General features: G+C 60.6%; 7 protein-coding genes and 1 long non-coding RNA gene across 16 annotated transcripts in view; 4 read left to right on the plus strand and 4 right to left on the minus strand.

The window, feature by feature from the left end:
- The first annotated feature begins 480 nt into the window (after nucleotides 1–480).
- PAOX (polyamine oxidase) lies at nucleotides 481–3,566 on the plus strand. Its single transcript, XM_080401666.1, has 7 exons — nucleotides 481–729; nucleotides 1,102–1,594; nucleotides 1,674–1,873; nucleotides 2,098–2,353; nucleotides 2,576–2,688; nucleotides 2,783–2,940; nucleotides 3,395–3,566. The coding sequence occupies exons 1-7, from the start codon at nucleotides 585–587 to the stop codon at nucleotides 3,533–3,535; spliced, it is 1,506 nt and encodes a 501-aa protein (XP_080257792.1). The 5' UTR covers nucleotides 481–584; the 3' UTR covers nucleotides 3,536–3,566.
- Nucleotides 2,432–3,819, minus strand: LOC308069472. The gene is made up of 3 exons (XR_013930394.1): nucleotides 3,701–3,819; nucleotides 3,378–3,531; nucleotides 2,432–2,616 (listed from the first exon to the last, which is right to left on the minus strand). It is a non-coding gene; the product is annotated as an uncharacterized lncRNA (long non-coding RNA).
- Nucleotides 3,532–6,827, plus strand: MTG1 (mitochondrial ribosome associated GTPase 1). Of its 5 annotated transcripts, none has more exons than XM_080401686.1 (11): nucleotides 3,532–4,166; nucleotides 4,235–4,309; nucleotides 4,565–4,679; nucleotides 4,774–4,854; nucleotides 5,124–5,180; nucleotides 5,400–5,490; nucleotides 5,603–5,664; nucleotides 5,888–5,984; nucleotides 6,191–6,272; nucleotides 6,412–6,524; nucleotides 6,640–6,827. In XM_080401686.1, the coding sequence occupies exons 1-11, from the start codon at nucleotides 3,613–3,615 to the stop codon at nucleotides 6,735–6,737; spliced, it is 1,425 nt and encodes a 474-aa protein (XP_080257812.1). In that variant the 5' UTR covers nucleotides 3,532–3,612; the 3' UTR covers nucleotides 6,738–6,827. The 5 variants fall into 5 exon arrangements, 4 of the variants coding, with proteins under 4 accessions (XP_080257812.1, XP_080257810.1, XP_080257811.1 ...); XM_080401684.1 differs by having other exon boundaries at nucleotides 3,533–4,166; nucleotides 6,412–6,502; XM_080401687.1 differs by having other exon boundaries at nucleotides 3,924–4,166; nucleotides 4,235–4,298; nucleotides 4,574–4,679.
- A 328-nt stretch (nucleotides 6,828–7,155) lies between these two features.
- SPRN (shadow of prion protein) lies at nucleotides 7,156–8,840 on the minus strand. Its single transcript, XM_080401803.1, has 2 exons — nucleotides 8,393–8,840; nucleotides 7,156–7,877 (listed from the first exon to the last, which is right to left on the minus strand). Exon 2 carries the CDS (start codon nucleotides 7,865–7,867, stop codon nucleotides 7,457–7,459), a length of 411 nt encoding a protein of 136 aa, XP_080257929.1. The 5' UTR covers nucleotides 7,868–7,877; nucleotides 8,393–8,840; the 3' UTR covers nucleotides 7,156–7,456.
- Nucleotides 8,841–8,941: 101 nt separating this feature from the next.
- Nucleotides 8,942–11,107, plus strand: ECHS1 (enoyl-CoA hydratase, short chain 1). Its single transcript, XM_080401768.1, has 8 exons — nucleotides 8,942–9,094; nucleotides 9,633–9,830; nucleotides 9,910–10,037; nucleotides 10,118–10,217; nucleotides 10,325–10,429; nucleotides 10,515–10,634; nucleotides 10,721–10,788; nucleotides 10,876–11,107. The coding sequence occupies exons 1-8, from the start codon at nucleotides 8,983–8,985 to the stop codon at nucleotides 10,939–10,941; spliced, it is 897 nt and encodes a 298-aa protein (XP_080257894.1). The 5' UTR covers nucleotides 8,942–8,982; the 3' UTR covers nucleotides 10,942–11,107.
- Nucleotides 11,108–11,239: 132 nt separating this feature from the next.
- PRAP1 (proline rich acidic protein 1) lies at nucleotides 11,240–16,061 on the minus strand. The gene is made up of 4 exons (XM_080401667.1): nucleotides 13,076–16,061; nucleotides 12,501–12,579; nucleotides 12,336–12,394; nucleotides 11,240–11,872 (listed from the first exon to the last, which is right to left on the minus strand). Exons 1-4 carry the CDS (start codon nucleotides 14,182–14,184, stop codon nucleotides 11,620–11,622), a joined length of 1,500 nt encoding a protein of 499 aa, XP_080257793.1. The 5' UTR covers nucleotides 14,185–16,061; the 3' UTR covers nucleotides 11,240–11,619.
- Nucleotides 16,062–16,199: 138 nt separating this feature from the next.
- Nucleotides 16,200–24,276, minus strand: ZNF511 (zinc finger protein 511). The gene is made up of 7 exons (XM_080401784.1): nucleotides 24,095–24,276; nucleotides 23,814–23,887; nucleotides 22,680–22,881; nucleotides 22,394–22,518; nucleotides 20,873–21,058; nucleotides 17,401–17,472; nucleotides 16,200–16,666 (listed from the first exon to the last, which is right to left on the minus strand). The coding sequence occupies exons 1-6, from the start codon at nucleotides 24,251–24,253 to the stop codon at nucleotides 17,403–17,405; spliced, it is 816 nt and encodes a 271-aa protein (XP_080257910.1). The 5' UTR covers nucleotides 24,254–24,276; the 3' UTR covers nucleotides 16,200–16,666; nucleotides 17,401–17,402.
- Nucleotides 24,277–24,328: 52 nt separating this feature from the next.
- The window catches only part of TUBGCP2 (tubulin gamma complex component 2), a 36,440-nt gene continuing 35,854 nt past the window's right edge, over nucleotides 24,329–24,914 (plus strand). For 2 of the 5 annotated variants that reach the window (XM_080401575.1, XM_080401572.1), the window contains exon 1: nucleotides 24,368–24,513. Coding sequence is in view for 1 of the 5 variants with exons in the window: in XM_080401571.1 (XP_080257697.1) it covers nucleotides 24,561–24,800 (240 nt within the window). In the remaining 4 variants the exon portion in view is untranslated. The other 3 variants (XM_080401574.1, XM_080401573.1, XM_080401571.1) reach the window with 3 other exon arrangements.

Below are 24,914 nucleotides of genomic sequence, written 5' to 3' on the forward strand. Positions count from 1 at the left end.
CACCCACCCACGCCCCACCACCGCCGGGGTGGGCAGCAGGCGGGGGCACCCCCTGGGCAGCACCGGCGCAGGAACGACGGCTGGAAAGAACCACCGGGCAGCCTCGGGGACGGAGAGCTTTATTCCTGTCCAGGGCGGCTCGGCCATCACCGGCCACGCGGGAGCGCCGGGGCCGGCGGCCCTGGAGGGCAGCTGCCTGCGTGACCGCTGCCCGCACCCGCACCGCTCCCTGCCCGCACCCGCAGCGCTCCCCGCTGCCGCCGGGCTGCGCACGGCCAGCGCAGCGCGCTCCCGGCCCGCTGTCGGCACCCCGAGACCCCCCGGCCGCGGCCCCAGGCGGCGCACGGGGGAGGAGGGGGGTGAGGTGGTCCCGGGGCTGCCCCACACCCCAGCAAGGGCCCCCCCACCTGCGAAGCCAGCCGGCTGTTGGCCCCACTCCCTGAAGACATCGCCGGCCGCGAGAACAGACCCCGCCGGGCATCGCCCCCGCTCCCGCTCCTGCCGAGTCGCGGCGGGGCCGGGCCGGGGCTGAGCCGGGGCGGGGCCGGGCTGAGCCGGGGCGGGGCGAGCCGGGGCCAGGCGCCATGGAGGGCGGCGGGCGGCGGGTGGTGGCGGTGGGCGCGGGGCTGGCGGGGCTGGGGGCGGCGCAGCGGCTCCGCGGGCACGGCTCCCTCCGCCTGCTGGAGGCAGCGCCCCGCGCCGGGGGCCGCGTCTGCACCCGCCCCTTCGGTACGGGGGAGGCCCGGGGGGCGGCACGGGGGGCCAGGGCCGGGCAAGGGGGGTGGCACCGGCACGGGGACGGGTCTGGCTCGGGGAGAAGGGGACGCTGCGCCGGGGAACGGATCCGGTCTCGGGGGTGGCTTTACCAGGGCAGGGCCGGGGATGGAGGAACTGCACCTGACTCCCCGCTGTGGGGCCGGTCCTGAGCGGGATGGACTCGGGGCTGAGGGTGTCCGATGGCACAGGGGGGACTGGGGCAGCAGAGGGGCTGCTGGCTCCAGCTGTTTAGGGTGCCACATGGGGCTGAGGGTCCTTCTGATCCCCGGGGGGTCCTGCCATATGTATTCCTTGGGGTGACACCCACCCCCCCCCTTCCTACAGCACTGGGACTGGTGGAGATGGGGGCGCAGTGGATCCACGGCCCCTCACCAGGGAACCCCGTCTTCCGCCTGGCCACCCACTATGGCCTGCTGGGCCCAGAGGCTGCCCAGGAGGAGAACCAGCAGGCAGAGGTGGGGGGCCACCCCCCACTTCCCTCCATCACCTACTGCAGCTTGGGGAGGGCGCTGAGCCCCCAGGTGGTAAGTGAAGCCCATGACCTATTCGACACCCTCCTGGCCTCCGCCCGCGCTTTCTGGGAGACCAAGGAGCCACCAGTGCCCAGCGTGGGACAGTACCTGCGGGAGGAGATTGCCCGGAGAGTCCCCACATGGGGGGGCGGTGAGGAGGATGCCCAGCAGCTCCGGCTGGCAGTTCTCGCCACCTGCCTCAAGCTGGAGTGTTGCATCAGTGGGACTCACAGCATGGACCTGGTGGCCCTGGAGCCCTTTGGGGAGTATGTCTCCCTGCCCGGCCTGGACTGCACCTTCCCAGGGTAAGCATGGGGCTCTGGAGGGCGATGCAGAAGAGCATTTCAGGGGGCACCTCGTCCCCAATGGCACCTCTTCCTGCAGCGGCTACAGCAGTTTGCCCAATTGCATGCTCTCAGCACTGCCGGAGGGCACTGTCCTACTCAACAAGGCTGTGAGGACCATCCGGTGGCGAGGGTCCTTCCGCGAGGAAGGGGATGATGCCAGGGATTTCCCTGTTCGGGTGGAGTGTGAGGATGGAGACAGTTTCCTTGCTGACCACGTTATTGTCACTGTCCCGCTGGGTGAGTTCACTAACAACCTTTCCTTGCCCTGCCTGTCCCCTCCAACCAGCTGGCATTGTTGGAGAAGGGCAGATGGAGGGCAAGGACTTGCCCAAACTTCTTCCCAGCCTCACCTCTCCTGCCGTGGGGAGAGGGGAGGCTGGGAAGAGGGTTGGGGAGAGGGAAGTATCTCAGACCCAGTTTAGGAGCCAAATAAACAAAGCTGCCCAATCTTCTGCCTGCAGGTTTTCTCAAGGAACACCACCAGGACTTCTTCCAGCCTCCCCTGCCTGAGTGGAAAGCAGAAGCCATTCGCCACCTGGGTTTTGGCGTCAACAACAAGATCTTACTGGAGTTTGAGCAGCCTTTCTGGGAACCCCAGCAGCAGTTTATTGAATTGGTGTGGGAGGATGAGTCACCCCTCGAGAAGCCCAGCACTGACCTGGAGGCCAGCTGGTTCAAGAAGCTCATTGGATTCGTGGTCCTCCAGCCACCGGAGCAGTACGTGATCGGAGCACCAGCAAAGGGGCATTGTGGCTGGGAGGTTTGGGCATCTTCTGGGCAAAGTGAAGAAGCATCTTAGTCCTGCCTGGAGCTTCGAAGACCTTCTCTAGGTTGCTGGTGGTCCGTGATGCAGTAGCGCTCCAAGGGCAGGGAGGGCACGGTTCCTGGTGAGCAGCAGGAGGGCAATAGGCAGCTCTTGGCCTCATCTTTCTTCCCCAGGCATGGGCACGTCCTTTGCGGTTTCATTGCGGGGAAGGAGTCTGAGTACATGGAGACACTGAGTGATGCAGAGGTTCTCAGCACCATGACACGCGTCCTCCGCACACTAACAGGTACTATCGCCTCCTCTGCCCTCATCACCCCAACCCCCCTGGGGAAACATGCACCCAGATTTCTGGATCCCCCACCCAAAACATGCACCTGCAGGGAATCCGCACCTGCCCGCTCCCAGGAGTGTGCTCAGGTCCCAGTGGTACAGCGCTCCCTACACCCGGGGCTCCTACAGCTACGTGGCCGTTGGCAGCTCAGGGGATGACATCGATGTGCTGGCTCAGCCTCTGCCTGAGGACCCCGAGGACCCCAGGGTAATTGCTTTAAGCCTGCGGGATGCAGTGACTGTGGGGGAAACGGGACCTCCCAGGTTTGGGCACAGACAGACCCAGGTGGGAACAGGGCACCCCAGACCTTGAGGAGCACAGGGAGGTGGCATTCCTCACTCCCACTCTATTCGGGGGTCACCAACCAACCCTGCTTGGCTCTTCCCACTGAGATCCACGGGGATGGGGGGAACCCCATTTCCATAAAATCTGGGGACACATAGCTCCTTCCAGCCATTTTCCAACACCCTCGTGCCATGGGGTGGGTCAGTAAGGAAGGGAAGGTGCCCGTTCCTCGGTCTCGACATGGCAGCAGAGCGGGTCATGCATCGATGGGGTGCCAAAGGGCAGGGAGATGGGGCTGGTTTAGTACAACCCAGTGTCCCCGCTGGGCTGGGGGGAGGTGGCAGGCCCCCAGTGCTCACCTCCCACCCTGCCACAGCCTCTGCAACTCCTCTTCGCTGGCGAAGCCACCCACCGCACCTTCTACTCCACCACCCACGGGGCCCTGCTGTCGGGCTGGCGAGAGGCCGAGCGGCTCAACCAATTCTTCGAGGCACCCAGCCCCACTCCTCGGCTCTGAGGCAGGAAAATAAAACCCGTGTTTCGCGGGCCGCTGCCGCCCGGCCTCCTTTATTGAGAAACCTCCCCGGCGGTGGGATGCAGAGCCTTCTCTCTCAGCGCTGGGGGGGGGGGGGGGGGATGGATGCGGCTCCTCGGCTCGGCTCAGAGGCTGCGGCGTTAGTACCAGTTGGTGCTGGCGATCAGGAAGCGGGTGTCATCCAGCGGGGCCTGCGTCGGGCCTGGCTCCGGGGCGGGCTGAGGAGCTGGGGGCGGCTGGGGGGTCGGTTGGGGACCAGGCCCCGCGGCACCGGGGGTGCTAGGCCCCGCGGCACGGGGGGTGCCGGGCCCCGCGGGGGGCGCGGCGCGACCCCCGCGGGGCCCGGCACCCCCCGTGCCGCCAGGGCCCACCGTCGGCCCCCTCGTCGGCTCCGCCATGGCGCTGAGGAGGCCGCACCCCTCAGCGTCGCGTATCCGGCTCCCCCGCGCGTCGCGCTGGATGTGACGCGGCCGAAGGGGCGCTGCCGCCATGAGAGGATGGGCGGGAGCGCTGCGGGCGGCCGCATCCGCGTCGGTGCCCGGCAAGTTCAGGGAGCGTTTCGATTTCGGCGGCCGCGATGTGGCCTCTTGGTTCCCGGGGCACATGGTGAAAGGTGAGGGGTGGGAGTGGGGCGGGCTGGCCCTCCCCCTGCCGCCGCGCTCACCCGGCGCTGTGTTGCAGGCCTGCGGAAGATGCGGGCCTCGCTGCGGCAGGCCGACTGCCTCATCGAGGTGCACGACGCTCGCATATCCTCCGGTACGGCTTCTCATCCCCCGGCCCCGTGTGCCCCCCGGGGCAGCAGGACCCCGTCCCCTGCACCGGTGTGTCCGTCACTTCACCCGTCACTTCACCCATGCCTCCGTGCCCCAGCTGTCCTGTCTCCCACCAGGCCTGTCCCGTACCCCTTTACAGCTCCACACCAGCCCCCCCCAACTCCCCGACACCCTGCCCCACCCCCCACTGGTCCGCCCAGTACCTGCTCCCATGCCAGCACACGGTCACTTTCCTTAGTGGCAATTACCTCCCACTGTCGGGCCGTAACCCCATGCTGCAGGAGGTGCTGGGCATCCGCCCGCACATCCTGGTGCTGAACAAGATGGACCTGGCTGATCCCCACCGGCAGCCGGTGAGCACCGGGACACAGCGGGCGGGCTGGCTGGCTGGGAGTCCGTGGGTTGCTGCGGGCAGGTGCCAGCAGTGCCTCTGCCTGTCCCCTTCAGACAGTCTTGGAGTACCTGAAGCAGCAGGGATGCTCACACGTTGTCTTCACTGACTGCCAGCACGATAGCAACGTCAAGAAGGTAATGGGCCAGTAGCCCTGCTCCTTGCTGCCAGCAGCTGAGGGCCACGCGCTGATATCCCAGCCCCATGCAGAGGCCTCAGTGCCCCACTGTGAGGTGGTGGCACTGGTGTCCAGACCAGTCTTCACTTCCAGCTTACCCAAGGCGCCCCATCTTTTGCTTTGCCCTCATTTTGTGCATCCTCCTGGCACAGTGTCCTCTGAGCGAGTGGCTGCTACCAGCTTGGGCGCAGAGCCACAGTTACAGCCCTTCTCCGTGTTTCTCTGCAGATTGTTCCCCTGGTTGCCAAGCTGGTGAGCAACAACCCACGCTACCACAGGGCCGAGGTGAGATGCAGCAGTGAGAGTGACAGTGCATGAACAAGGAGTCAGGGTGGCCATCTGCAGGTCACCCCCTCTCCAGCTGAAGGGACGAGGCTGCTCACACACATACCCGAAGCGCTGGCAAAGACTGGGTTGTTTTAGTGGTGCAGCTGACCGTTGCTCCTGGGGTGGGTGGCCGGCCAATAACTAGCTGCTTTTTGCCTGTATCGTCCTCACTTCCAGAGCACTGAGTACAGCATCCTGGTGATCGGCGTGCCTAACGTGGGCAAGTCCTCACTCATCAACTCCCTGCGGAGGCTGCACCTCAAAAAGGGTATTTCTCCATGGTGCCTGGGCTTAGGAATGAGCCAGTGGCACAGCTGTGAAGCACATGGCAGGGCACAGTGTTGCTTGCGTCTCTGACTGTGTCTCTCCTTTCCCCAAAGGAAAAGCCACTGCAGTCGGTGGCGAGCCAGGCATCACCAAGGCAGTACTGACCAGAATCCAGGTACCGTCTCTGCAGCACAGCCTTCTGGGTAGGTGCTGGCCTCTGCATCCCTGCGTCCTCTTGCAGGAGTTCTGGGAAACCTGGAGGCACGCAGAGCTGATCTGAAAGGGTTGCTCAGGTCCCCTTTCCAGCAAGACCTTATAACAAAAGAGCTCAACACCTGGCTCATTAGCTGTGTCAAGGGAGCCGAGCATCCTAATCACTCTGCCTCCCCCCATCCCAGGTCTGCGAGAAGCCCTTGATGTACCTGGTGGACACGCCTGGTGTGCTGCCTCCAAAGCTGGGGGATGTGGAGACGGGCATGAAGCTGGCGCTGTGTGGTGAGGTGGAGGCTGTGGCCACGGGAACTCCCTAAACGTGGCTTCAAGCCCTGGCTGGGTCTGGTACCCAGGGCTGGGGCGGCAGTCTGCTGGCTCAGTCTTCCCAGGCTGGTGCAAGCTGCCACAGGTGGCATGTGGACGGCAGGAGGGGTGGCTGGGGCTTGAAACAGGGCTTTGGGGACCTGGGGCTTGACCCTTTTTTCCAGGAGCCATCCGTGACCACCTGGTGGGGGAGGACATCATGGCTGACTACCTCCTGTACACCCTGAACAAGTGGCAGCAGTTTGGGTGAGCTGGCAGGGAACCGGAGACAGCCCCAGGCTGTGTCCACTGCCTGTGGTTCCAAGTGGGTGGTGGAGAAGCGATCCCTGGGGAACTGGGAGGGGAGAGGTGATGCTGGCAGGGTGTAAGCCACCTCCTTCGGTAGGTACGTGCGGCGCTACGGGCTGGCCGAGGCCTGCGACAACATCGAGCTTGTGCTGAGGCGTGTGGCCCTTGCCCAGGGCAGGACGCAGAAGGTGAAAGTGCTGACGGGCACGGGTGAGCGCTCTGGGAGACCTCTGCTGCCTGGGGTGCGGGAGGCAAGGCTTTTGGGGATCCTGCAGCGGCTCCAGGCTGTGCTGATGCCTCCTGCATCCACTGCCCCCATCTCCAGGCAATGTCAACATGACGACGCTCAACTACTCAGCAGCTGCCTATGAGTTCCTGCGGGATTTCCGGGCAGGACACCTGGGCAAGGTGACACTGGACTGAGACTTGTCCCCTGGGGGAGAGGCAGTTGCATGGGCTGAGGACACCCTGTCGTGGAGCTCCGGGATGTGATTAAAGTGGCTTTGCAGGGGCTGTCCCCAGTTTTGGACCCCAGGCTCCTGCAGGGGAGGGCAGAAGGGCAGGGTCCCCGTGGTGTGTGGTGAGGGTGCGCTGTGGTGGCTGCCCTGCGGTGTCACCGCACAGGGTGCTGCTCTCCTTGGGGAGTGTGGCACCCACCCAGGAGGGGCAGGGCTGCTGCCTCCAGTGGGAACAAATCCCCTGCCGGGGGAGCCATTTTCTCGCTGCAATCTGGGCCCTGTCTGGGACCTCCATCCTGAGACAAAGCCTCCGTGAGTCCAGCCGGCAGCCGGCCACGCCAGGGTCCCCATCCTGAGCCCCTTGCCCTGCATCCAGCCACACCTGCTTTCTGCCCATTTTTATTGCCACCTCCTCGTCCTCCAGACGCTGAGACCCACGTACAGAAGAGCGGTGCGAACGGGGTGCCCGAGCCGGCGGGGTTGGGGGTTGGGGGTGCAGGTGGTGGAGGGACTTCCCGCGGGGTCCTGCCCCACTGGCGGTGGGTGACTGGGTGAGATCGGGCGCTGGGTGGGTGCAGCCCTGGGAGCCACTGCTAGCCCAGGGGGGCGGGCTGGGCCCCGGGGGGCGGCCGGTCCTCACGGCATCGGTAGCTGCACCGGGCACGGTCAGGTTCCCCGAAGCCTTCAGCGGCGGAGGACGGCGGCCAGGGGGCAGAGCCAGGGCACGGCCCAGCCCGGCGGGTCCCGGGCCGGGGCGGCGGAGGTCCACGCGCCGGCGGCGCCCGTCCAGTTGCCGTCGCGGTACTCGACGCCGGCGCCTGACTCCAGCTCGCCGGCCAGCCGGGCCCGGCGCAGGGCCGCCCCCGCCGCCACGCCGGCCGCCGCTCCAGCCGCCGCCGCCCCCGCCACCCGCAGGGCCGCCCCGGCCGAGCCGTAGCGGGGCGGTGCCGCCCTCACCCGGCCGCGGGCGGCCCCCCGGGCCCCGCCGCGGGCGGCCCCCCGGGCTCCGCCACGCCCGCCCTTGCCGGCCGCCGTGTCGCAGAAGGCGGCGGCCAGCAGCATCACCGCCCAGCAGGCCGCCGCGCCGCGCCGCATCCCGCCGCACCTGGGCAGAGGGAGAGCCCCGGCGCTCAGCCGCGGGTGCGCACGCGTGTGCCCCGCGCGGACGCGTGCGGGAGGGGCGGGCGGCGGTTCGCCCCCTGCGCGAGACGCGGGCACACGCGCAGGCTGCGCGCGCGTGCCTGGCTGGCACACGCGTGTCACGCCACAGCCCGCGGGTGGCATAAATGCGCTCTCGCCCCCACGCGGAAAAGGCGTGCCCTCGCGCGTGCGTGCACACTCAGCCATGCACACTGGACGCGCGCCTGTGCACGCGCCTGCACGAGCTGCATGCACCTCCGCGCCCCGGCGTGCGCCCGCACCCGGCTGCAGCCCTGGGCACCCCCGCGCAGGGCTCGCACACGCGCACGCCGTGACTGCACGTTGCTCACGCGCTCAGGCACGCTCCGGGACACACCGCGCACACACGCGGCCCGCATGTGTCGTGTCCGTGTCTGTCTCTTCCCCCCCCCCCCGTCACCACCCCCCGCCGGCACCGTGCACGCCGCCCGCGGGGCTCACCCGGCCCGGGGCTGCCGCTGGCTCGCTCCGCTCCGCTCCTCCCCGGCCGCGCTCCCGCCGCCGCGCGCTCAAAGCCGCCGCGCCCCCCCTCCGCCGCCACTCCACGCGCGGGGGTGGGGGCGCGTGCTCGGGGCCGCGCGGCGGCAGGGGGCGCGCGCGGAGGGAGCGGGGCACGGCGTCCACGCCGGGCCGCCCGTGGCGGTGCGTGCAGCCGCGGGAAGCGGCGGAGGAAGCGCTCCCCCCACCCCCAGCGGTCCCGCCCCGCGGCGCCGCTAAACGCTCCCAGCCCAGCCTGGGCCCCACTCGCGTCCCGCGGCGCGGGGACGCGGGCAGGACGGCAGCGCCGCCGCCACCAGGCCCGATGGGCGCGGGCCCGGGAGCCCCTCCCCCGCGGCCTGCTCCGGCCACGGGGCCGTAGGTCCCGCGGCCCGGCCCCCGAGCAGCGCACCAGGGGCGGGGCGCGGAGGCACGGCCTCGACCAATGGGGCTGTCGCGCTGCGGGGCGGGGCCGTTTCGGCCAATGGGCCCTGGGCGGGGCGGAGCGATAGCGGGCGGAGGGGCGGGGCGGGGCCGCTACTCCGCGCTCCGCCATGGCCGGCTCGCTGCGCGCGCTCCTCGGCCCCGCCGCCGCCACCGCGCGCCGCCGCGCGCTGGTCCCGTCGCCGCCCCGCCCCTTCCTCGGGGCGCGGGCCTGCAGCGCCGGTGAGCGGGGCACCGGGGCGGGCACGGGGGGCGCCTGGCGGTGGGGAGCAGGCGCCATGCACCGGGGCGTCAACACCGGGCACCGGGTCTCGGCGCCCTGCGTGGGGCCTGGCACCGGGTCCCTGCGGTCACGTACGGGCAGTGGCACCACGTACCAGGGTCCTAGCATCGCGCATCGGGCCACGTACGGTCCCAGCACCGTGCATCCTGCCAGCACCTTGCAACGGGGTGCCTGCAGCGTGCACCGGGGCCCCCCAGCACGGCACGCCGGCTCGGCGTGCGCTGGTCGCTGGGCTGCACCTGCCGGGGCCAGGATCGCAGCGGGAACGCCCCGCGGGGCCGAGCCCCCAGGCCCCGAGGTGACGGCGGGCTGGCTGCCAGGCCCCGCTGGCACGCACCCGCCGCCTTGAAGGTCGCCTTAAAATAGCGCGGGGTCGCGGCAGCGCCCGGGGCCTTGCCGCACCGGGGCGGGCGGGCGATTCTCACCCGGCTGCAGGCAACCAGCTGCCTAACCGGACGGTGCCCGGGGCGGCGGCAGGGGCCCTGTTCCAGTACCTGGCGGTGCAGAAGACGGGAGCACGGCAGAGCGTGGGCCTGATCCGGCTGAACCGGCCGCAGGCGCTGAATGCCCTCTGCGAGGGGCTGATGGAGGAGCTGCGGCGGGCGCTGGACACGCTGGAGAACGACCCACAGGTGGGGGCCATTGTCATCACCGGCAGTGAGAAAGCCTTCGCAGGTAGGGCAGGGTGCCTCGCCCCTCTGTGGATTTTAGGGGGTGGAGGGTGTTCGGTGTCCCACCCTGTTGCCTTTCGTAGCTGGCGCAGACATCAAGGAGATGCAGAATAAAACCTTCCAGCAGTGCTACAGCGGTGGCTTCCTCGCTGGCTGGGACAAGGTCTCCACTGTCCGCAAGCCCATCATCGCCGCCGTCAATGGCTATGCTGTGAGTCCCCTCCCACTCTCCCTGCACCTCCCGGCTCAGCCCCAGCACCCCCTGACCCCCCTCTTCCTCCCCTGTCCCAGCTGGGTGGCGGGTGCGAGCTGGCCATGATGTGCGACATCATCTATGCTGGGGAGAAGGCGCAGTTCGGGCAACCCGAAATCCTTCTGGGCACCATCCCAGGTGAGCAGGGGGCACCCACCAAGTAGGGTCCACCCCGGCCAGAGCAGAGACTGCGGGGACACCCGGGTATCCCTCTCTGGACCTTTACCTTCCCTGAATGACTCCAGGTGCTGGAGGGACTCAGAGGCTGACCAGGGCAGTGGGGAAGTCGCTGGCAATGGAGATGGTTCTCACTGGGGACCGGATTTCAGCAGCAGAGGCAAAAGAGGCAGGTAGGGTGGTGGGCCAGCCCGGGCACTGTGGGGGTTTAGTGGGGAGCCATCCCCCCACCCCACCGCCTCCCACCATCCATCCTAGGTCTGGTCAGCAAAGTCTTCCCTGTGGATAAGTTGCTGGACGCGGCCATTGCCTGCGCCGAGAAGATCGCCAACAACTCCAAGCTGGTGGCTGCCATGGCAAAAGAGTCGGTCAATGCTGGTAGGGGCTGGGGGGCCAATGGGGAACCTTCCGGGGGGCTGCGGGGCCAGGCAGCGGGGTGTCCCCAACTTCTCCCTTGCTCTCAGCCTTTGAGACCACGCTGGCTGAGGGGACCAGGACAGAGAAGAGGCTTTTTTACGCCACCTTTGCCACCGTGAGTAGAGGGATGGCCCCGTTACATGGGGGGATAGCAGGGCTGCTGCAGCCCCCCCTCCCAACCTCACCTCTCCACTCATCACAGGACGACCGCAAGGAGGGGATGACAGCATTTGTGGAGAAGCGCAAGGCAAACTTCACTGACAGCTGAGCCCAGGGTGGTGCAGGTTACCACGGCTGCCTGCTGCTCATCAACCCCCTGTGTCACCCCACGGAGGGGTCCGGGACCTGGCAGCGAGCGATACGTGTGTGGGGTGAGACAACCAGCAGCAAGGACCACCTTTGCCATCACTATTAAAAGGTTTTCCTGGCGCTGACGGGAGATGGGATATCCTTGCTCTGGGGTCCCCCCTGAGCTGTGAAATGTTGGGGTTCACTCACACACACCACACACCCCCTGTCACGTTGCTCACAGGTGCTGGACTGGGCAAGAGCAGCCTTGTGAACCAGTAGGTCCGTGTGTCCCCGGGGGAGGGGACAGGCTGTGGCATCTTCTTGGGCACAGCACCGGTGTGCTGAGTTTGCCCAATCTCAGCCCTGCCTGGACTGGACTGAAGGCCAGCGTGATGGGCTGAGTCCCCTGCCCCAAGACATAATCCTCACCCTGGTGGGATCTTGGGGCGAGCCCAAGGAGGGGGATCTCCCAGATGTGGGGGCCCTGCACTTAATGGTAGGTTTCTGGTAGTAATGAGGAGCCCACCAGAATGTGGAACAGGGAATGGGTTTATTGCGGGGGGGGGCTCAGGAGTGGGTAGTGAGGGATGAGTCGCCTTGGGAAGCTGCAGGGCCAGCTCCCACCCCTCATTTTGCAACCTGGGGATGTTTCTGCTTAGCTATGGTGGATATAGTCACGGTCCTCCTCTGGGCCACTCTGCACCTCCAGGGACAGCATCCAGGGTGGCACACGGACATCGGCTTCCATGGCATTGTCCTGAGGGTGGTAGAGGTGGTCACGGTCCTCCTCAGGTGCCGCCTGACCCCGTCGAGCCCAGACACTTCTGGAGATGACCTTTATACGTGGTTCCACCTCTTCAGAGATCTCACCCTCCTCCAGCAGCTCCACAGCTTGTATGCCTGGAATGCTGGAAGAGGGGAGCAAAATCAGCAAGGAAGGGTTGCAGTGCATTAGAGTTACTATAGATCCCCTTGCCCCAGAGGAATCCCACCCTATCAGGGTGCAGGGAACCTGGCAAGACACACACACCTGCCAGAGGCTGCCGTTAGGATCTCGGGGAGCAAACAGGCTAATTTAGCTGCTTATCCTGCACACGGGCTAGATGAGTTCAGGACATCGGCACTGTAGCACCCACAAACCCCCACCGCCACCAGCAAAGGGAAACCAGCCAGGGTCTCAGTGCTCTGAGATTTTGGGTGATTTGGGGCAAAGATGGAGCTGAGAGCCCCTTAATTTTGGGGGGCACAAAGCAACAAGGAAAATTTATTTTCCCCCTGGAACACTTTATGTTTCGGGGTGTTGCTTTGTTGTTTTTTATAAGCCAGGGCACGGGCACCTGAAGGTGCAGGGAGCGCGTGACCACCTCTTACATTTCCTTGGCCAAATCCTGCTCCATGGCGAGGTTCTTCTGCCCTGTATCACTCAGAGCCTGCAGGGAGAGAGGGGGATGCCAGGTGGGTGGCACAGATCACGCATGGGTCTCCCCACTCACCACAGGGGACAGTGGGAGACTGAGGCAGAGGGTGGGGGCTCACCTGGGTGCCCCCAGTTGCAGGCAGGAGGAGGGCAGCGCCCAGCAGGATGGAGATGCTGCAGAGCCGCATGGCCGTAGAGCTGGCAGAGAGATGGCGGAGGAGCCACATTGGCAGCAGCTGTGTTGGCTGGTGCCTGCCTGCACCCAAAGCGCCTGCCTCCACCCTGTGCTCATGGTGTCTGCCTGCATGTCTTTATGCAGGGCACCTGCCTGCAGCCTGCACCCACAGCTCCTGCCTGCCTCTGCCAGCACCCACAGCACCTGTGTGCACCTGCCTGTGGCCAGAGTGCCCACCTGTGTCCTGCACTGGGTGGCTGCCTGCATCTGCCTGCGCTGAGCACCTGCCTGCACCTTGCACTTGCAGTGCCCAGCTGCACCCGCAGTCCCTGCCTGCACCTTGCACCCGCAGTCCCTGCCTGCACCCCGCACCCGCAGTCCTTGCCAGCACCCCGCACCCGCTGTCCCAGCCGCACCCGCCGTGCCTGTCCGCACCCGCAGTGCCTGCTCACAGGCTGTGTCCGGGCCCACAGCTCCTCCGTGACCCGCAGCGCCCAGCCCAGCCCGGGCCCCCCGTACCGCTCCGTAGCTGCCCCTGCGGCCGCCCGGCGCTCGCCCCGCACTTTGCCCGCGGGCGGCTGCGGCCACCGCCGGCTCCGCCCGTCCCGCGCGGCACGGGGTGGGGCCGGCACGCGGCACTGGGTGGGGCCGGCGCCGCGCGGGGCAGAGGGGCGGCGGGTGACGCCGCCGGGCACTGGGGCACGCGCCACCCTGCCCCGCGCACCGGAGCACGCGCGTCCCCGCGCGCCCGGGTGTTCGCGCCCCCCGTGCACCTGGGGACAGGCGTCCCCGCGCCCCGGCTCGGCCGTCCCGGTTTGGCGACGGAGCGAGCGGCCTCGTGCCAGCCCTGGCCGCGCGCCGGGGCAGGCGGGGAGCAGAGCGGGGCCGCCAGAAGCCCCCTCGGAGCTGGCGCCGGGTCCGGCTGCGGCACAGAACGAGGCGCGTTGGCACAGCCGGGCCCGCGGCCGGGGCGTGCAGCGGCAGGACGTGGCCGGGGGCGTTGGAAGGGACCTGCCAGGACCACCCAGCCTGGCCCCCAGCCGTGGGCAGGGGCGTCGCAGGGCGCAGCCGGGCCCTGGCCCGTATGGGAGCACGGTCTGTTCCAACTCGTCACAGCTGAAGAGCCGTATTTGCTCTCTGAAGTCAAACTGCAACGGGGTGGCGGCCGCAGCGGCACGCCTGGGCCGAAGCCCTCTCCAAGGAATGGGTCTCCCCGAGGCCCCCGGGCGGGACAGGGAGGTGGTCCCGGCAAGGCAGGCAGGGGCTGAAGGCGCAGCAGTGCCCGCTGCGTGCGGGTGCAGGCACACATCTCCCACCGGGCTGCCAGGGCACTGGCGTTTGCTCGGCAGTGACGCAGCAAACGGATCGGCTTCAATAAACCTGGCAAAAGCAGAGGAGCGCCATCCAGCGCCATGGCTGCCCCCCGACCCCTCACCCCCCCGACACACCACGCCCCCCACGCCTGCTCCCCTGCCAGCTTCGGGACTTCTTTGATGCCCCAAGCTGCTCAAGCCACCCCTGTGGCTTCCTGGCTGCTCAGTGATGCTACATCCTGTTCCTGAATCTGCAAGTTCTCCTGGTTGCACCACAAAGCTCGGTGCAGGTGCATAGCGTGCTTTTCTGTGCATTCACTGTGCTTGTATTGTGTGTCCCATGTTTGCACACATCCATGTGTGTGCATGTGGCATGCGCAGGTATATGTCATAGATGTGTTGTGTTCATGTGCATCTTGGGCCATGGATGTGCTTGGCTGCAAATGCATGTGCATGCTGTGTGTGTGCATCTGCTGTGCACATGTGTACATGCACATGGGTCATGCCAGGGGGTGTGTGCATGTGTGCTGCTCGAGTCCTGTTCCACGCGTGCCTTTGCTCACACTCGGTGGTTTGCCAGCGTGTCCATCTGTGTATGTCCAACCAGCATGTGTCCTTCTGACGGCCTCTGCTGGGTAACTGCCTGCTCCTGCCTGCACAGAAAGCAGGGAGCTGGAAAATTTTACTTACAACAAACCCCACAAGGGAAAAAAAACCCAAAGGGAAATCCAAGTTTCGGCTTGAAATAAGGATTTTTTGAAAGCCACTGGCCAGGTGGGAAACACTTGCCCATAGACTCTGGGAAAAAGTTGGTAACGCAGAAGAGAGCTAGCCTTGAGCCTTGAGGGTGTAACTGCAATTTTTATTTTGTTTTTAATAGCAAGGGCAGCCACTCCAGACACACGGAGTCTGGAAAAAAGGAAGGAAGGAATTTCCTGGCAGGAACTTTGGACACAAACATGTAAAGGAGAGCAGATCCGGCCTGCTGCTGTGTGATCTTTGTACCATCACAGGCCAAAGCCTGCAGGCATCTCAAGGGCATGGTGCCCGCTTCAAATTTCCAGTGGGGGGAAAAAAAGCCCAGTGAGGGGCTTCCAGTGTTCAAAAGTGATTTTTGATCATTGCTGGTCCCTGCTGAGAGAAGCCACTGGGAGGCATGGGGCAGGAGAACCAGGGTGGCAGCCACAAAGGTGGTGACACAGCCTGGTCTTCCCTGGTCCCATGGCCAGTCTGTGTGGGACCAGCAGCCTGCTGGGGCGGGGGCTGTGCACAGAGAGGTGTGGAGGTGCGGGGGGCATGTGCTCGGAGAGGCATGGAGGTGTGTATGAGGTGTGCGTGCCTGGGTGGCTGTGGGGTGCAAGGTGTGTGTGTGGTGGTGGGGAGAGGCCGCAGTGTGTGCAGGGGGCGTGCCTGCTGGGAGGTGTGCGTGCGCACAGGGGCGTCTGCATGTGTCCGTGGGGGTGCCTGTGGGCTGCGTGGGTGCAGAGGTGTGCGCACACAGGACTGTGGTTACTGGCGTGTGTGTACAGGTCTGCACAGGAGTATGGGTATGGGGCAGGGTGTGTGTGTGTGCGCATGCACGGGGCATGGGTACATGGGTGGCTCCGCGCTCTAGCTGACTGCTCCCCTCTCTTCCCACCTAGGCCTCCCTCTTGTCCTCCCTCCTTCCATCCCTCCCTCATCCCTCCTTCCTTCCCTCCCTCCATGCCTGCTCCTGCCCCTCTGGCCTGGCAGCAGACACTACCCCACCCCGTGCCCCGCTCTGCCAGCCAGTCTCTCCTGGGGCTGCCTGCTCTCCTCCCAAAGTGATCCGGGTCTTCCTGCTGGAGACAGCTCTCTCCACAGGCTGAGGAGCAAGTATTAAGGCCAGACAAGCTGGCCGAGTTTTAAACAGAACAAAGCATTTTAAACTACCAGGGAAATCTCCTCCATCTCTGTAAGCACCATTCCCTGCTCCTATTCGCAAGAATTTTTCAAAGTCCTTTTTATCCCTTGTTCTTCCCAGAGAGGGGGAAGGGAAAAAAAGCAATTATAGATCCTAAGCTTCTTGAATAAATGTTGTTCCATCAAACTCTTTTTTCTCCTTTATGGTGGACAATTTTATAAGCGTTATGATTCAATACGACCCAAAGACCTGGTGGCAGCATGCTGAGCCTGGCTCTGTGTTTCCCATCAATCTTTACTCCTGGCAGGATGAGACTAAAAAGGAAGGGAAAGATGAATCTCCATCTCAACTCGATTTTGGGGGTATTTGGAGTAACGAGAAATTCATTCTTCACATCTGACTCTTCCTGGGCTTCAGAACAGCATTTAAATTCTCGATGAAGCGATTATGTAAAAATTCCTTTATTTATTCACCTAGTTGGAAGTCACTTTAACTCCCTGTGGAAATCAGCTGCATGGCACCAGCATGCTTTTCCTGGCCCAGGAAAACCTTTTGCATGAGTTTCAGAGTAAGCACAGGGGAATGGAACAAGACTTCAGTGAGAAGAAAAGGGTCAGAATTAAGGACATTGGTTTTCTGTTTTCTTTTCTCTTTTTGTCAATGGTTCCAGCTTCCACACAGTCAGTAGATTTTGTCTTGGAGTTTCTTGAATGTTTTTTCCCCAAAAAGACCAAAAAAAAAATAAAAATCCTGCATAGTCTCAGCTCCAGCAGCTGATTTGCTCTCACCTCCACAGTGCAGTGCTCCACTGCAGTCTGAGACTCTTTCTGTGAGTTACTAATGTGGAGTTCAATCTGCCACACGTCTGTGGGCTATCCCAAGGGCTGTCCTTGCTGGGAGCTTTTAAAAACTCTGTAAGAAAATGAATGAATGAAATTAAAGAATTAATTATTGTAATGTACACCGCTCTTCCTCTGAATTTTATTTTGATTCTCCCTTGTGCAAAAAGGGCTGGCAAGGAAGCATGACACCCTGCCACCAGTCCAGCTGAGGAGGCTGGGGGGATGCAGGGCTTCCTGCAGGAAGAGGGAAGACAGTATTATTTTGCTTGGTGTTATCCCTGCTGCGTTTTTGGCAGTGAACCCTTGCAAGTTTTTCACAAAGCCTGTGCAATGTCTGCAGCTGCCTCGAGTTTCAGAACAGCATTTAACATTTGCAAGATCAGGCAAGATGTGACCATCTATCTAGAAAGCCACTGCTGCCCGGAGTGGTCCTGGCACTGATGAGATACAAACCCTCACAGCACAAAGGCAGATAAATTTATTTGTAGTTTGATTTCAGAGGGGATCAGAAAAGATAATGTTGTGTCTCAGGAAGGATAAATATAAGCATGAGTTGGCTCTGAAATGCTGCTAAAGGGAGGTGGTACAGACACACAAAGGCCTGCAGCAAAGCACCTCCCATGGTACTGATGCATCCAAACTGCTGCTGCACAATCCCTGTTTTCCCCCTTCTGCCTTCCCTGTATGGAGCGGGACCCTCGCACACAACTGCAAATACCCCTGCTTGACCATGGTGCCATCACTAACATTTGCAGGCAGCAGTGGCTGGCACCTTCTCATCTTGCACTAATCTGGTGCACTGACCTTCAGACTTTCTTCCTTGGTCCTTTAAATCCTCGGGTAGCACCTTGTCCAAAGCAAATTGTGGATGGGATCCTGGAAAGGGAGACAGCTTTAATACATGTTAACAGCCCACCTCTTGCAGCCCAAAGAATATATGTCTTGTGTAGCATTTCAGGCTCCCACGGTAGGAAGAACAAAGTATCAGAGGAGCAGGACATCTAAACCACCAAAGTGTAATTAAAAAAATCAGTGAAATACTGGTCTGTTTTCCTGTTTATTCTGCACATTTCACTTATGTTCTGGAGGCCTCTCCTCTCTTTACAGCCAGGTATAAGGTGTTATAAAATGTAGTAAGCCATTAGCTATGTTCTAGGGAAGAACACAGGGAGAGTTCCAGGGAGAGTCAGTCAACCCCACGCATCATGACCAGCTTTGCTAAGAAGAAAAGAAAGGTGGTTGTCAAGAAGACGTAGACGAAACATTCTACAAGCAGAGGGAAGAAGTCTCATGATCACTGGCCCTTGTTCTTGTGGGGGATTTAAACCTACCAGATGTCTGCTGGAAATACAACACAGCGGAGAGGAAACAGCCTAGGAGGTTCCTGGAGCGTGTGGAAGATAACTTCCTGACACAGATGGGCAGTGAACCGGCCAGGGGAGATGCCCCACTGGACCTGCTGTTAACAGACGGGGAAGGACTGGTGGGTGGTGCAGTGGTCAGAGGACATCTCGGGCATAGCGATCACGAGATTACAAGAGTTTTCAGCTCTCAGAGGAGTAAGGAGGGGGTCTGCAGAACCGCTACCTTGGCCTTCCAGAGGGCCAGCTTTGGCCTGCTTAACAGCCTGGTTGACAGAGTTCCTTGGGAGATAGTTCTGACGGGCCAAGGGGCCCAGGCAGGCTGGGCATTCTTCAAGAGGGAAGTCGTAAAGGCGCAGGAGCAGGCTGTCCCCATGTGCCCAAAGACACTGCCGGCTGGCCTGGCTGGACAGAGCTTTGGCTGGAACTCAGGGAGAAAGGAGAGTCTGCCACCTTTGGAGGAAGGGGCAGGCCCCTCTGGAGGACTCTAAGGATGTTGTGAGGTTATGCAGGGCGCAGATCAGAGAGGCGAAAGCCCAGCTAGAGCTCAGGCCGGCTGCTGCCGTAACAGATAACAAAAAACATTTTTACAAACACATTAGAATCAAAAGGAGGGCCAAGGAGAATCTGCACCCTGTATTGGATGCAGCAGGGAACACTGCCACAAAAGATGAGGAAAAGGCTGAGGTACTTCACGCTTTCTGTGCCTCAGTCTTTAATAGTAAGACCAGCTTCCCTCTGGGAACTCAGCCTCCTGAGCTGGAAGATGGGGATGAGGAGGAGCACAATGAAGTCCCCACAGTCAAGGAGGAAACGGTCAGTGACCTGCTGCTCCACTTAAATGGGCACAAGTCTATGGGGCCAGACGGGATCTGCCCGAGGACACTGAGGGAGCTGGCAGAGGAGTTCATCAAGCTGCTCTCCATCATTTATCAACAGTCCTGGCTAACTGGGGAGGTCCCAGAAGACTGGACATCAGCCAGTCTTGTGATATCCACCTACAAGAAGGGCAGGAAGGAGGATCTGGGGAACTACAGGCCTGTCAGCCTGACCTTGGTGCTAGGGAAGGCTATAGAGCAGCTCATCCTGAGCACCATCACACAGCATGTGCAGGACAACTGAGGGATCAGGCCCAGCGGGGATGGGTTTGTGAAACGCAGGTCCTGCTTGACGAACTTGATCTTCTTCTACAACAAGATGACCTGCCTAGCGGATGAGGGAAAGGCTGTGGATGTTGTCTACCTGGACCTAAGTAAAACCTTTCACACCATTTCCCACAGCATTCTCCTGGAGAAACTGGCTGCTCATGGCTTGGACAGGTGTGCTCTGTGCTGGGTAAAAAGCTGGCTGGACAGCTGAGCCCAAAGAGTGGTAGTAGATGGAGTTACATCCAGGAGCTACCTCAAAGGAGGCTGTAGGCAGGTGGGGGTCAATCTTTTCTCCCAGGTAACAAGCGACAGACAGGAAGAAATGGCCTCAAGTTACCCCCAGGGAGGTTTAGATTGGACATTAGGAAAAACTTATTCACTGAAAGGGTGATGAAGCATTGGAACAGGCTGCCCAGGGAAGTGGTAGAATCACCATCCTTGAAGGTGTTAAAAATATATGTGGTGCTTAGAGACATGGTTTAGTGCTGGACTTGGCAGTCCTGGGTTAACAGGTTGGACTTGACGATCTCAAAGGCCTTTTCCAATCTATAAATGATTCTATGGACAGTTGCAGTGGCGTTTTTTTGTGGAAGGACATGATTGTGAAGAGCAGGAGAGCAGAAGCAGCTGTAAAAGCATGGCCTCTCAGCAGCAAATTCTCCTTTTGACCTGCAGCATCACACTGAATTCAAGGAAAGGTTTCTTCCTGGTTTATAAGCTGTTATGCTGGACAAAGCAGTGAAATTTAAAATGTCACCATGGCAGCTGCTTAGGGACAGGATTTTGTTAGGCAAACCATGACATGCAGAAGCAGATCCAACTGTCTGTAGTGTGTTGTAGATGCTTTCAGACTCCGCAACTCCTTACAAAGCCCTGAAACAGCAACATTTACCTCATTTTACAGAGGCTGAGCTAATGCCAGTGAAAATGAGAGGGAGCTCAGGACAGACGTGGGTTTCCCTTGCATGGCACTCCAGCACAGTCCTGGGCTTAACGTGCTGCTTCCAGACTGCCAGCGTGTCACAGATGTGGCAAACAAACCACAAGAATCCCTTTGCTAACTGGAATAGTTCAGGCAAAACCGTATTAACCTTTATGCTGTGAGATGATTAAAATGATGAAGAAAATGACACTGATCCAGGTGCTGGGAAGAGGATGGGACCTTTTGACAGCTACCTTGTATCTCATACAGGTTTTACAGCACATAACAAGGGGGATTTCAAAAGTCAAGGCAGCATCAGGCAATGTAAAGATTTTATGTAAAAAAAACCCCACTAAAATCACAATAAAACAGCAATGCTGCTCTGGCCTTGCTAAACCTAAGATTCAGAGTAGGATGTTCACCTTTGTTTGTGCATTGTTCTGTGACTGCATGTGAGCACAGACAGCTACAATAAAAGGCACCAGCTCAGCCCTGAGGCAGCTAGGAAGGGAAAGTGTTACAAAGCAGGAACAAAACTTGTTTAGGTATTTTAGGAGAGTTATTATCTTCAGGTACACACCATTCTGCCGTACCCTGGGAGGAAATCATGGGTGGGCAGACTAACAGAGGCTTACTGACACAGCTTTCATGGAATAGGCACACTCTGTCCTTGTTTATGCTTTTCTCTTTGAAAAATGGCTTTGAAAACATACATGGAAATCCTACCTCTTTTATCTTCAACACAGAAATACCGAGCCATCCTGCACTAGGCACTGCAAAATGCAGTTCAGATGATACAGTCCCAGCCCCAGAAATTTTTGCCTGTGCAAGACAACAGTACAGACCTGGATTTATACAGTCGTTTCTCTGGCACTGAGGGTCCAGGGCTGGCTGCAGGCTGAGGGATCTCCATGTTCTCACTGGGCCCTATTTCCATGGGGTCCACTTGGAACTGTTCCGATGTCTCCATGCTCACATCTACTGGCACGCAGGCACCCTGCTTCGTGGGAGAGCTCACATGCTTGGGGCCACTGTAGAGACAAAATTGTACATCCTTTCTCAGTACCTGCCACGTAAGCCCAGAGCAAAGGAAATTGAAGTTATTTTATGATGAAACAGGTCAAGTCCCAACTTGGGTGAGTTACTGCACGGAGGCACAGTTTGGCTGTGCAAACCACCAGGAGCAGCCAAAAAGGCTGCTTGAGAGCTGCATGATAGGCTTGTATGAGTTTCTACTTAAGTATTCAGGGCTGCTGCATTTGTCCCCAGGTTCTTTTCTTCAGTCCATAAAGCGTGACTCATTCAATGGTCTCGATTCCCTGAGAGGACTGTCCTTTACTGTACCATACTGCTGATGTCATGCTGCAGCCAAAGGTGACCATTAGCTTTTCATCCCTGGTTAAGGAGCAGGCAGCATTTGCAGCCAGCAGTTTCTTTCTTCTCTAAATGTCAAACCACTTTTACTAAAGGGCAGTTGGGCCTGCTTGTAAAGTCTTTGAGCAGCTCTTCCCTTTTCAGTTTGCTGCACCCTAAAGTGTTCGGACCAGAACACACTTCATTTTTTGTTGCCACACTTGCCCCCAGAACGTCAGGCTGTGACACGATGGCAGTAACTGACAGCCTCCCGCATCCCCTCACTGCTTCTGTAATCAGCTGTATCCATGTTCAGAGCTGCATTACATCACTTCTAACTATTAACACACAGAAAGGAAAGGAACTCTGAAGGTCTCTAGTTCAACCCTCTGAGCAGAGGGTTGCACTAGATGGTTCAACAGGGTTCACACCAGGCTGGCTACCCAAGCAAGCTCTGAAAGACTCCACAGACCCAGTCCCTATCTCTTTGGGCACCCATCCCAGGGACACACCACCCTGCCAGGCAAGAAATCTTCTCTCCATCCCATCACCCAGGTTTCTCATGAAAGTGTTAAACATCAGTCCTTGTATTAATCCCTGTGGTGAAAGCAGTGCTTGAAATGAATGGCCAGCTGAGAAAGCTGATCACCAAACTTACAAAGCCTCCCTCTGCTCTACTTGTGCTTTTGGGGAACAGGAATATTGCAAAGGGTTGGAGAGAAAAGCAGGAAACAATACAGCAAGATGCTGGGCTTTACATTTCCACTTGGAGGGAGCAGAGCCTGGAGCCACATGGAGAGAGAAATAAGACGTGCTTCAACATTAGGATAAAGTAAAATATTGCCACAGAAATACTTGCAAGTTTACCTGTTCTCACAAGCAGCAGAAAACATCATTTCTGAGCCTCTTAGGATATAAACTTGCTTAATCTGGAAAGAAAGTGTGACAGCAGAGAAGCACATCATCGCCTCTACAGGGGAAAACCAGCTGAGCTATTGCAGTTTTGCAGTTACCTTTTCACTTTCTTTGGTCTATCAAACCGAAAGTCAGCAGGATAAAGGTGAACAGTGACCAAGTGATCCTTTCTGTCCTTGCTGCTCTTGAACTTCTCTGCACAGCCTTCTACCAAACACTTGTACTGAAAGGCACGGGAGAAAAAAAATCAAAAAGGCATAACTGGAAAAGGCAAGAGAGGTCAGCTGGGGACATGGGCACCCTCCCCAAACTGTCAATCTCTAAGGGTGCACACCCATGCCATGCACACCAGCCATGAGCGAAGGGCTAGGCATGGCGACTCACCATGTTTTGCTTCTCAGCCATTATCTGGAAAAGTGAGTCGTGCCACTCTAAGATGTGAATATCCAAGAGATGTCCAGATGGAAAGGAACGCTTGCAGAACGAGCAGACGTTCCTGTGCAGCGTGTTGTAGTGGTGCTCGTAGCCTTCCACTGTATCAAAGACCTGGCAGCATCCAGAGATGTGACAACTGAATTCAGACACCCTGTGGGAAAATCAGGACATCCACATCTCAAATTAAATTAGAGCCTTCTTTTACACTGCATATATCCCTCTAGATTACTTTATTTACTTGTGGCATTTTTGGTGAATAATACTCAAATCCAAGGTGCAATGGAATGAAGATTACAACGGTGCTGGCATTTTGCCAGTATGGTTTGAGCATCATATTGTCCTGTTAAGTGGTGCTTTGATTAAGAATGAACAACAAGCAGCAATGCAAGAAATAAGCTGTTTCACCTTAAAGTTGCAGCTGTGGATTTAAAACTTTGTGCCAATGCTATTTAACAGGCATGTAGGATAAACTCACACAATCCTTAAAGTATTTCCTCAGTTTTATATACAAGAGCTGATTTTAAAGCAAGACAGAGGTTCTCTCCCAGGCTTAGCTTTCCCAATTGGGGCTGTCTGTACCACACAGCTCTCTCACTATTCAGACTGGGTAAATAATAACATGCCACATAAATTCTCTTGTTTAGCTACAATCCCAATTTTCAGATATATTATAGATGCCTTCTGTGTTTATGGGGAACTCTCGGTGAAATGACACCACATCAAGCAAGCACAAGAAGGCAGTATTCAAACAGGCAGCTGACTGCAGCATGTAATACCGACTTCTGACCTTTTCAGCAAGACACTGCAGTTTGCAAACTGCATCACCTTATTTTCCTTTTCAAACCGCTTTGCAACGCATCCACGCCTTCTCCCTTTTAGCTTATTTCACATCCATGGCCTCTAAAGCCCGCAGGCAAGTGGAAGAGCACCCAGCCCAGCCCTGCACCCGTACAAGGCGAGCAGGCAGGGCTCACACCCACAGCGCCAGGCCACCCAGGCCACACGCCGCGGGACACCCGAACCAGGAGGCGCACCGCCGGTCAGGGCGATGCCAGGGCGGCGGGCGGGCCCGGCCTCACTTACTTGGGTCTCTCCGCCACCTCCGCCAGGCTGGTGAGGACACCCTGGAGGTAGAGGTGCCTGTGCACGTCCCCATCCTAGGAGAGGAGAGCGAGACGGTGGGCAGGCCGGCCCCTTCGCAGGGCAGACCCCGCCGCCCGGCGGAGGCAGGCCGCCGCGGAGAGGCCTGCGGGCACTCTGAGGCAGCGCGGCCGCCGCTCCCCGTACAGGCCGAGCCCAGGGGCCGACCCGAGGGGCTCGCCCGGCGCGGGGAGGTCCCGGGCCCGCCGGCGGCGGCCGCTCACCTCGAGGACCGGGTGGTGCGCGCCGAGGCGCAGGCGGCGGGGGGCGAAGGCGAAGGGCGGGGCCGGCGGGGCCGGCGGGGCGCGGGGCGGGGGCGGCGCGGGGGGCGGGGGCGGCCCCTCCCGCAGGCGGCGGCGCAGCCCGGCCGGCAGCCGCAGCATGGCGCCGGGCGCGGGGGGCGGGGCGCGCGGCCGGGCGGCTGCCGCGGGGGAGTGCGCACGCGCGAGTCGCGCTTCCGGTCGCCGGCGGCGGCACTTCCGGGCGGGCAGGTAGGGCCGGCGCTGAGGCGCTGCTAGGGGCTGCCGCGGCCGTCGCGGGAGGCGCGGGCCCCCCGGGCGGGCCGAGGTGGGAAGCGGCCGGGAAGCCGAGGGACTCGCCGTGTCACCCGGCTCTTGGGAAGCTCTCGCATCCCGTGATAGGGGTGAGGAGTCGGTGGGCGGGGGGCTGTGGTGACCGCTCGTAGGGAGCATGCTAGGCTGGAGAAGGGGGCTCACAGAAGCCTTCGGGAATTGGAAAAGATGCGAACGCGAGGTCGTTGGGGACGCGGTGACCCGGACGGCAGCAGAGGCTGGGTGCCGGCTGGCTGGGGCGCAGCTGTGTAGAGGGGGACGTGGAGGCCCAGGGCAGCAGGGTGGGTGCGACCGGCGCTGCGGCCTGGTGCCAGCAAAGGCCGGTTCTCACCCGTGTCGGCAGGGACGTCGCCGGCAGGTAAAGCAAAGTGAACACCTCGTTTGTGACACCACATCCAAACCGCTTGGGCCAGTCCAGGGGCTCCCTTATGAGAGAGTTATAAACAAACTGGAGTGAGCCCAGGGAGGCCCT

The sequence above is a fragment of the Falco punctatus genome (assembly GCF_963210335.1).
Source record: "Falco punctatus genome assembly, chromosome: 9".
NCBI classification, from domain to species: domain Eukaryota; kingdom Metazoa; phylum Chordata; class Aves; order Falconiformes; family Falconidae; genus Falco; species Falco punctatus.